Below are 11,626 nucleotides of genomic sequence, written 5' to 3'. Positions count from 1 at the left end.
TGCGATTGGCACAGGACAGAGCGGAGTTTAGGGCTGTTGTGCATAGGGTCGCTATGAGTCGCAGGCGACTCGACGGCACATAACAACAACAACAACAAAACTTATTTGTAGATAATAAACAGCTATTGGTAAGCCTTGTTATTTATTTAAAAAATATATCTAGTACTCTACTGACAGATTCAAGAGTTTATGGGATCAAATAGTTTGGGGGGTTTTGGGGGGGCGGGATAAAGTAGTTTTATAAGAGGAAAAAGAAAATAATTAAAAGAAAACTATCCTCCCTTTGCTACATAACTCCTTTTAATTCAATGTCCTTCATAACATGCAGGACCCAACTACCATTGACCTCTGCTTACAGTCCTTCAATCGAACCCATTAAGGTTTATGAAGGTCAGAATGCAAATATTACATGTCACTAAGCTCTGCTACCATATTATCAAGGACAGGAAGTAATTAATCAAAAATGTCATCATCACGTAATTGCAATAGAAAATTATCTCAAATCTGTGTGTGTTTTTAAAATGACTTTTTAAATCAGGTCTAGGACTTCTATTAGGAAAGTAGCAAAGTTAATTTGATATTAGCTTTTAGCTAGAAGTTGGGTCAAATATAATTAGTCATAAATTCAGATGAATATTTTGGCTTGACTATATTTCTATATCTGCTTCTGTCTAAACAGACAAAATACATTTAATTTTAAAAAGAAAAATACAATTAAATTAAAAAGCCCAAACATCTAAATACTTTAAATGTATCACTGATTACATGCTTCAAGCGTTTGCGTACTCAAAATTTTTACATCCTCAAATATTAGTTTCATTGACTTACTATTGTTTTTCTAAATTCCAAAATCTAAATTGTTTTCAAAACAGATTTTAGAAATCAAAATAATTATCCAACCAAGACCAACAGAAATCTAATCAATTTTCTCTGATTCACAGCAACCAACCCTACAAGGCTGACAAGAAATACTCTATGGAATTTCCAAAGATAAATTTTTATAGAAGCAGAATGCTGCATGTTTTCCTTTCGAGTTGCTAGTAGGTTTGAATCACCAATCTTTGGATTAGCATTTGTAAATTTTAACCACGAAGCACTAGCGTTCCTCAAAACATTTTGAAGGGGAAAAAGAAAAAAGCTAGTGGCACAGTGGTTACATGCTCAATTGCTAACATAAAGGTCAGCAGTTTAAACCAATCTTAGTCCATGGAAGAAATATTTATTAGGTTTTCTGAAGATGGGTCTTGAAAATTCAATGAACAGTTCTGCTCTTTCCTATAGGTTGCTGTGTGTCAGATTAAATTCAAATGCAAAGAGTTTTCTATTGTTTTCCATACAGTTTTCCATAGTTTTCGAGTCATTTTGGGATCATATTTGGCAGGCTATCGCTTGCATGTGATATTAACAATATTATTCAATAATTTCCCCACTCTATTGGGTCACCATTTTTGAGAATGGAAACAAATATGGATCTCTTATAGTCAGTTGATCAAGTGGTTGTCCTCCAGATTTCTTGGAAAAACTTCGTGTGTGTGTCCATGGCAGTGTCTGTGTGTTAAAATATGTCAACTGGTATTCTGCCAATTCCTGGGGTCTTGTTTTTTGCGAATCCTTACAGAGTAGTTTGGACTTCCTCCTTCATCACATTAGGCTCTTGATTAGATGAAATTCTTCTATGTCAGCCAAATATTTTTGGTATAATAGTTGTGTACTCCTTCTATCTTCTTTTGATTTTTCTTGGGTCATTCAGTATTCTGTCCACAGAATCCTTAAGTTTTTTCAATTTGAGGCTTTACTTTGTTCTTTAGTTCCTTTAGACTAAGAAATGATGAGTGAATTCATACCTTTTGATTTTCCAACTCAGCTCCTTAATATTTTGATTTTTTTTCCTTTTGCAATGGCTTCTCGATGCCACAATGCAATATTTAGAGTCTGATATCCATTTTGGCCTTTTTTCTTCTAATTTGTAATGACCTTTTGCATTCTTCATGAATGATACTGTTGATGTCCTCCCACACAGCTCATCTGGTCTTTGTTCATTAGTATCCCAGGCCTCAAACCTATTCCTGAGATAATCTTTAAATTCAGAATGGACCCAGGGACAAATTTTAGTACTTGTATATTCGATACGATATTTTTTGGCATCAGTTTAAATTTACATACAAGTAGTTGATAATCTGATCTATAGTCAGCACCTGGCCTAGTTTTCACAGCTGATATTGAGCCTCTCCAGTGATTTTTTTCCCCACACATGTAATCAATGTGATTCCTGCATAGGCTGTCAGGTGAGGTTCATATATACAGTCAACATTTTTATTTCTTATAAAACAATTTGCAAAGAATAAATCATTGATTGTATAGAATTCTCTCATTTTATCTCCAGATTCATTTTTGTTGCCAAGTCCATGTTTCTTGCCTACTAATCCTTATTCCTTGTTCCCAACTTTTGCATTCCATTCACTCATTACTAGTGTACCTTGCTTGGGTGTTTGATTTCTGAATGTGACAGTTGGTAGAAGTAATTTCTTTCCTCCTCTTTGGCTCTCGTTGTTGGTGCATAAATATGAGTGATAGCTTTAAAAAGTCATCCTAGTATGTGTATGGATATTATTCTGTCACTCACAACACAGTATTCCAAAATGTATCTAGGGACACTGTGGCATTGACACAGTCTTGCTGTCCTGTGCCAGGAGCACCAATATTATGTTGTTGTTGTTGTTTAATGCCATCGAGTCATAGACAACTCATAGTGACCCTATGAACAAACAGCCTGAGCACTGTTCGTACATAGAGTTTCCAGAGGCAAGCCATTTTGGAAGTGGATGCCACTCCTGCTTCCAGACCAATATTATAGGTGAGGCTATTTTCTTCCCAAATACCACCTCTGTACTACTCCCCGGCTTCTCCTAGAGTCAGTTCTTGAGCTATGGACCCTTTGGAACCCACCTAGCTGCAGTTGTCTGGCTAAGAAGGCTGCTAATTTATAGGCCATCTCTCTTCCCAACTGAAGCAAATATTCCTTTGAGTCAAAAGATCACAGAGATATTCAGGAAAAGTAAACTATCCTTTCTTCTGTACCAGTGAGCTCCTAAGCCAAGGTTATCAGACAAAAGTCCTGCTCAGGCCCCAGGCATGAGCATTTCTACCACAGAAATGAAATGGAAGAAGTAGACTACTTCACCCCTACACAAAACCCAAACAAGATGTTGTTGTTGTTGTTGTTGTTTTCACAGTGACCCTATGAACAAAAGGCCTGAAGCCTTTCCATAACTATCATCATTTATCAAAGTTTCCAGAGGCATGTTGCTTAGGAAGTGGATGCCACTCCTGCTTCCAAATCTGTCTTAAACTGGGAGCTCCACCAAACACTGTCCATCATGGGTAACCATTAGGGCACTTGACACCTCAATGACACAAGGTTCAGCATCACAGTAACCTCAGGTTAACTCAGTACAACATATTGACAGAAGAATGTTGTACCACTTAGAAGAATGTTCTTCCAAAATACAACAGCCAACTTTTAAATGCAAAGGCCTTTCCTGAGGTTTTGTTGACTCTAAACATGATGCTTAAACAAACAAGCAAACAAAACCAATATAGGATGTTTTTGCACTATGTGCTATTGAGTTGCCTGTGACATATAGTGATGCTATGAACCTTTCCCTGTCCAGAGACAGTAATACTAATTCTGATACACCAAGATCCATTGTCCCAGATACTGTATCAATCTATCTCATCCAAGGTCTTCCTCTCCTGCACTGTCCCCTCCACCCTTCTTAGCATGATATCGTTCTCTAATGACCAGTCCCTCCTGGTCACAGGTCCAAAGTATGGGAGATGGAGCTTCAAAATCCTAGCCTCCAAGTAGAGTAGGGAGAGACTTGGTTTCATCCTCTCCAAGACAGAGCTATTTGTTTTTTTGGAAGTCCATGGTATGTTCAAGACTCTTCTTGTCATCCTTAGTCATTGTTCAGCTCTCTGAAGCATAACAAGTAATTGAGAAGACCATTGCATGGATTAGACACATCTTTGTCTCTAGACTGACCTTGTTGCTCTTCAGCACTCTGGAGAGGTCCATGACAGAAGATTTTCCCAATGTAATTCATCTTTTGATTTTCTGACTGCTGGTGTTAAGAGTGTTGATTGTGGAGCCAAGGAAGCTGTAATTGCTAACAACCTCAATCTCTTCTCCATCTATTTTGGTGCTGCCAATTTGTCCAGTGGTGAGAATACTTGTCTACTTGATGTTGAGATTCAATTTATATTGAAGACTACAGCCCTTGACCTTCTGCAGCAAGCACTTCAGGTCTTCTTCAGTTTCAGCAAGCAAGGTTGTGTCATCTGCATAACGTAGGTTTGTTGATGATTCTTCCTTCAATCCTGATGCCACATTCCTCCTTATAAAGCCCTGCTTCTCGAATGACCTGCTCTGCATACCTATTGAAAAGGTATGGGGACAGGGTGCATCCCTGATGCACTCCCTTTCTGATTTTTTAGTCATGCAGTGTTTCCTTTCCCTGTTCTGAGGAATGACTGCTTGTTGGTCCAAGTATAGGTTTCACATAACCACAATCAAGTGTTCTTCTGGGATTCCCATTTCCTCAAAGTTAGGCACAATTTGTTGTGAGCTACACAGTCAAAGAAACACAGATAGACATACTTCTGTTGCTCTCTATTTTCTGCCAAGATCCATCTGATATTGGTAATAATGTCTTTAGTCCACGACCTTTTCTAAATCCAGCTTGTGTTTCTGTTAGTTCTCTATCAATGTACTGTTCCAGTCATTTCTGGATAATCTTTAGCCGGATTTTGCTAGCATGTGATATTAGTGATATTTTTCTAAAATTTCCACACTCTATCAGGTCACTTTTTTATTTAATGAGAATGAATATGGATCTCTTTCAGCCAGTTGATCAAGTGGTTGTCCTCCAGATTTCTTCTATAAACCACTCTCAAGAAAAAATCAAACTACCAGAAAGTAACCCAACAAAGACACTGAAGAATTAAACCACACAAAAAATCCAAATTGGTCTCATATATATATACAGGTTAATGTATCCCCCCTCCAAAAGGCCCAATATACCATCTTCTCCCATGTGCATAGAACATTCTTCAGAATCAATCACATTTTAGGTCACAAAGCAAGCATCAATATACTTAAAAGCATAGACATAATACAAAACATCTTCTCAGATCACAGTGCTATAATATTAGAAATAATAAGAGGATAAAGCAGAAAAAATAAAAACCCATATATTTGAAAGCTGAGCAATTCCTTATTTGTACATCCTCAGGTAATAGAAGAAATAAAAAATAAAGTTTTTCTGAAACAAATGACAATAAAAAACACAACTTAACAAAACCTTTGAGAAATAGCCAAAGCTGTAATTAGAGATTAACTTAAAATAAGCAAACACACAAAAAAAGGAAGAAAAAAAATTATAACTGATTCTTTAACCCAACATGTACATCAAGTTAAAAAAACAAAACAAAACAAGAAAACCAAACACTCTCTAAAAAATATATTATAAAAATTAAGGCAGAAATTAATAAAACAGAAAAAACAACTGAAACCATCAGCAAGACCAAGAGCTGGTTCTTCAAAGAGGACAGTATAATTGACAAACCACTAGTAAAACTAACATGATGGACCTAGAAATGTTTTTTTTTTTTTTAACTATGAATGGAAACCCATTTTTTCCTCACCTTTTCACTTCCAGTATAGTAGATCATATGATTGTCTGATTCAAAATGTCCCATGCCAACCTATTTTATTTCACCAATCCTCAGTAAGTTAATATTTATTTGTTCTATTATTTTTCTTAATAATCTCCAATTTTCCTACATTCATACTACACCGTCCACGTTTCAATAGTTATAATCTGTTTGCAACTGTTCCTCCTCCTTTGTGATTTCCAACGTGAAGGCTCAGCCTCCAGTGATATATCTTCTCAGTCTAAGAAAAGCCTTTGGCATTAGGGATATTATAGCCAACGTTAAATAGACCATAGCTAAATGTGGAGAGTACCAGAGTAATCTCTATCTGTGTTTCATTGTCTAAGCAAAGACATTTAACTGTATGGATCACATACTCTGAGAAGAATGGGAATCCCAGAACACTTGATAGTGCTTATGTGAAACCTATACTTGGCCCAGGAGGCAGTCATCAGAAAAGAGTAAGAAAATATTGGAAGGTTCAAAATTAGGAAAGGTGTATGCCAGGGATGTAATCTGTCTCCACAACTTTCAAATCTACATGCTGAATAGATCATCTGGGAGGTTGGGCTCTATCAGGAGAAATGTGGCATCAGGATTGGAGGAGGACTCAACAACCTGAATTATGCAGATGATACAACTCTGCTTGCCAAAACCGAGGAAGGAGGATCTGAGATATTTGCTGCAGAAGGTCAAGGACTGCAGCCCTCAAAATGGATTGAAGATTAACATCAAGAAAACAAAGATTCTCACCAATGGGCCGATCAGCAGCATCATGATACATAAAGACAGACTGAAACTGTTAACACCTTCTGCTTTCTTGGCTCCCCAATCAACTCTCTTGGAACCACCAGCCAGGAAATCAAAAGATGAATTGCACTGAGAAAGTCTGCTGTCAGAGACCTCTCCAGTGTACTGAAGAACAATGTCAGTCTAGACACTAAGGTGCACCTTATCCAGGCCATGGTCTTCCCAATTACTTGCTATGCATCATAAAGCTAGATAATGACTAAGGATGACAGAAGAAGAATTGATGCCTTTGAGCTGTGGTGCTGGAGAAGGGACTGAATATACTATGGACTGCTACTAAGAAAACAAAAAGGTTCATCCTTGACAGGGTTAATTAAATAAGGCTTCTCCTTGGAGGCAAGGATTTTGAAACTTCATCTGACATACTTTGGGCATGTTGCAAAGAGGAATCAGTCCTTGGAGAGGGAGGGACATAATGCGTGGCACAGTGGAGGGATAGCTCAAGAGAGGAAATGCTGGATAAGATGGATTGACTCAGTGACTAGGGTAATGGGGCTAGATGTGTCAGAGACAATGAGGTTGGCTCAAGATAAAGCAGGTTCAGAGCTGTTGTACATAGGATCAATGACACATAATAACAACAAAACTTATCACATGAGATGTTTTATGTCTGAACCAACTCATAGCTGACCTTCCAGGGGTTTTCCAGGGACTGTAAATCACATGAGAAGAGATTACTCATCTCTCTCTCTCAAAGCAGCTGGTTAATTCAAATTGCATTTCTTTGACTTGGTAACATAATTCTTTCCTCACTAGACCACCAAATCTCTCTTATAATTGTTGTAGTTGAGTACCATCGAGTTGTAACCAACTCATAGCTAACACTCCACTAGGTTTTCAGAGGCAGTAAATCGCGTGAGAGAATGTGATCTTTGAATTGGCAGCAGAGCTCACTACCACCAGGTCACCAGAGTTTTCTTTATTACATTGCTGTTGTTGTTGTGTGCCATAGAGTTGGAACTGACCTATAGCCAAGCTTCCAGCACGTTTTCAGAGGCAGTAAATCACATGGAAGGAGATTGTCATCTTTCTCTCAGACAGTAACTGGTGAATTTAAACTGTGTGACTTTGGAATTGTAGTGAGGCTCAAAATAAAGCAGTTGAGAAACAGTTTGTTTTATCCTTCACAGTATAAATTATAAAAGTACTGGCATGCCTGGTAGATTACCTAAAATGTGTTCTATTGATAGAAAACTGCAAAGTAAAATAACTTACCTTATAACTGAGGTAACCCAGAAGTATTGTTTCAAATAGACTTATTAATGCCACTGAAACCTAAAATATAAATTGCAACTTTTGAAAAAATGCAATAAAATTAAAATATTAGTTCATAATTATACTAATGTGTCTGTGCATGGATAGTGGTATATGTAACATTAACTTCTATAAATAGACAATTGTCCAATCAGCCAAAATGTGCCCTAAAGCTAAGTTTTTGTGATGTCTAACTCTTTGAATAAACATCTTCCCAAAAGTAAAGGTGGGAAGAGAATAGTCAAACTAGTTGGACTTTGAAACGATATATAATAAGATGGTTATTTGACATGTTTCAAAAAAGACAATTATACAATGAAACCAAAATACATAACTGCTTCTCCTATAACATCAGAGCCTTTACAATATTTTTACCAAAAATAAGTTTCCCATGTAAAATGCAGAAAATAAAATATACACACACAAACTCACACGCACACATGCAAGCACACACAAGTTTCAAGTTGGATTTTAACAATCTTAGCACACAACTCATAATAAAACAGCAACATCCTTAGACACTAAAGAAAATAATTTCTAAATCCCTCTAATATATTTTCAGACTTTATTTGCATGAATATCATAACTGATCATCCATTAATATGGGAAGCCAATACTAAATAATTGTAATAAACTGAACACTATCTCAAGATGTGGGAGAGGCACAGTCCAAGCTAGAATTTACCCTGAGGCACCAAGGAAATGCTTAAGGGTTTATGGGATCCTTGCATTGTTTTTGCTGACAGCTCCAGAGAAAAGAGGAAGGATTACAATAGATAGAACTTCATTTGCATTGAATTCTCTTTGTGATTTACTTCCTGATAATTTTGAATAAAGATACAAGGAAGCTGAAATAGGGGTCTTCAGTCATCAGGAACTGCTGGTCCCCTGTTTTTCACACTGTTCTATATCATTCCTGGTAGTCTGTTTCATTATTAATAATTATAAAAACACTTTATCCTTGGTCTGCAACACATCAATATCTGTAATAACAATTCTATATGAGTCTCGACAGATTTTTTCTTTATCTTTGTTGTTTAATATATGTAGTACTTCAAATATAAATTATCTAAAGTTTATTGTTTCCAAAGAAAAAAATGACAGGAAAAGAGATCCAAAGTATTCTCTATTTAGGATTAAAAAAAAAAAAATGGAAAAGTGTAGCCAGAGTAACTCTCAAAAAGTTGCAAATAGAAATACCACTTGACCCAGCAATTCTGCTACTGGGAATATACTCTAAAGAAACAAGAGCAGCAACTCAAACAGATATATGCACACCCTTGTTTATTGCTGTATTATTCACAATAGCAAAGAGATGCAAGCAAACCAAGAACCTATCAACAAACAGATATAAAAACTACAATACATTCACCCAATAGACTATTATGCAGCACTGAAAAACAATGAACTCATAAAACATTACACAACAGGGGTGAGCCTGGAGCATGTCAAGCTAAGTGATATATCTCAGCCACAAAAGGACATATACTACAAGTCACTAGTGTTATAAAATAGGACTGGCATGGAAGTTTAAAAGAGGGGAAAAGTGGATAGATAGTGAATACTGCATCAGAACAGAGGAGGGGAAGAATTGTCCGAATGTGTGATTAGGTATTATATGCATGACAACAATCTATAACAAGAGGTACATTGCAAAGTGGACTGGGGAAGGGTAAAGGAGGGCGAGAGAGGGCAAGAGAAGAAAATGTACAATGATGAATGAATTTTTATGAAAATATTCCTTAGAATAAAGAGCAGTGAGATTTCTTACAGTTTTAGACTTTGCTAGTGTTATAAAGAGGGGAAATGGGGCAAGTTCTTGAAAGATATCATGTTTGGAACATATTGGGTTGATTTAAAAGAGACAATTCCTCAAACACAGTGTTTGTAATTTTAAACTTTAGCACAGCACATTTTGTGAGGCTGACACAAATCAAACAAGGGTTTTATATGGTATACCTAAGTGGTACCTAACAAAAACCATTATTTTATGATTTCTACAGAGTTCTGGGTTTAGTTACTTTATTTACTTGTGCACTGATCTTTATTATTTTTTTTTCTTTTGATGATTGTGAATAGCTTTGGCTGCTACTTTTCTACTGGTTCAATTTGATAGGTTAATGTTACTCATTTTGGCCTTTCTTTTTAATGTGTGCATTTATTGCTATAAATTCTCTGAGCAATTGTTACTGGGTCAAAGATGTTTCATTAAGTTGGGTATTCATTCTCATTCTAAGTAATTGTAATTGCTTTTTAAAATGTTACTGTGATTCAATAATTTTTAGGTAAGGTATTTTTAGGTAAGTTCTGCACATTTACTTTTTTTTACTTTATTTTTAAATATTAGTTTGAATACCAAATTTGTATACCTTGTCTATATATGTACACTCCATTTAACATTTCTACATTCTCACGGTTTCAATCACTGATATATATTATGTTTTCTAAAATTAATCATTATTGAATATGTCTACTTTTACCCTGTATTTTCAGGTCCTCATTGAATGTTTCTCAATTCTTTCACTCCCCTTCCTCACCACTGTCAATAAACTTATTTCCTCCACTTTCCTTTTGGACTTCTATTTACATTTTACTAGTTATTCTATTTTTATGATAATGATCTTCAGTAGTGTTTGACCTTTATGAGACTTAGGTCAGTTAGCACAATGCTCACTCACTTCTCCCACATTACATAATAATTTACAAAATTGTTGCTCCTTAGTGCTCACAATTTCCCAATCCTGGTTTGTTTCCATTTTCGTGATATTATGAATAACATTGAACATGGATGGAAAAATCTTTATTTGTGTCTCAGTTTGACTTCTTTGGGATATATTCTTAGCAGTGCAATAGTTAAGTCACATGGGATGTCTGTATTCAGTTTTTGAGGAAATATCAAACTCCCTTCCAGAGTGATAGTACCACTGTAAAATCCCACTAGCAATAAATGAGAGTTACAATCTCCTCAAATCCTCTCCAACATTATTGCTTGCTGTCCTGCTAAACTTTGATACCGCTATGAGATGGTATCTTACTGTGGTTTTGATTTGTATCTCTCTTATTACAAGTGATGTTGAGCATGTTTTCCATGTATCTGTTGGTCATCTAAATGTCTTCCTTTATGAAAAGTCTTCCTTACCATATCTTTTGTCCATTTTGTAACTGGGGTATCGGTCTTTTACTTATGGAGGCCATGTAGCATTCTGTTCACTTTCGTTATGAGACTCTTTTCTGATATGTCACTGTCAAATGCTTTCCCCCCCCCACCCCCCCAGTACGTTGGTTCTCTTCTTACCCTCTGGTAAAAAGTTTTTGAAGCACACGGGGACTTAATTTTTAGAAAGTCCCATTCACCAATTTTGTCCTGTCCTAGTGGTGAATTTCTGGCTATATTTTTTTTGAGATTTTAATGAAAGTTAATACAGAACTTGGATTTCGTTCACTCATTTATTGTAGCACACTTCCCTTCCTGCCCTCACCGAGTTCCGTTTTCTCTTTGAAAAAAAAATATTTTATTGTTGTATAAGCCCCCTACTTCAATCCACTTTACTATGCAGCTCTTATTCTGGACTGTTATCATGCAAATAATACCTAATCATATATTCCTTTCAAGCAGTTCTGTTCTCATCTGTTTCAATGCAGTGCACAAGCCTCTTTATACCATAGGCAGTTGTTGTTGCTGTGTACCATAGAGTCAGAACCAACCCACAGCGGACCCTCCAATGGGTTGAGTGTTCGGGAAGAATATTGAATGTACAATGGACTGCTAAGAGAACAAACAAGTTCATCTTGGAGAGGGTGAAACCAGGTTACTCCTTGGAAGCAAGAATTCTGAAGCTTCATTTGA

General features: G+C 36.3%; 1 protein-coding gene across 2 annotated transcripts in view; it reads right to left on the bottom strand.

Annotated features, from left to right (window-relative positions):
• KCNT2 (potassium channel, subfamily T, member 2) overlaps window positions 1-11,626 on the bottom strand; it is a 734,552-nt gene that overhangs the window by 447,182 nt on the left and 275,744 nt on the right. For both annotated transcript variants that reach the window (XM_006892105.1, XM_006892106.1), the window contains exon 5: window positions 7,741-7,800. In XM_006892105.1, the coding sequence (XP_006892167.1) occupies window positions 7,741-7,800 (60 nt within the window). The remainder of the gene's footprint in view (window positions 1-7,740; window positions 7,801-11,626) is intronic.

The sequence above is a fragment of the Elephantulus edwardii genome, unplaced genomic scaffold (assembly GCF_000299155.1).
Source record: "Elephantulus edwardii isolate Elephantulus edwardi_28Jun2011 unplaced genomic scaffold, EleEdw1.0 scaffold00110, whole genome shotgun sequence".
In the NCBI taxonomy this organism is placed as follows: Eukaryota; Metazoa; Chordata; class Mammalia; order Macroscelidea; family Macroscelididae; genus Elephantulus; species Elephantulus edwardii.
The sequence above is the reverse complement of the archived record's forward strand: the minus strand, read 5'-3'. Positions and strand labels throughout refer to the sequence as shown.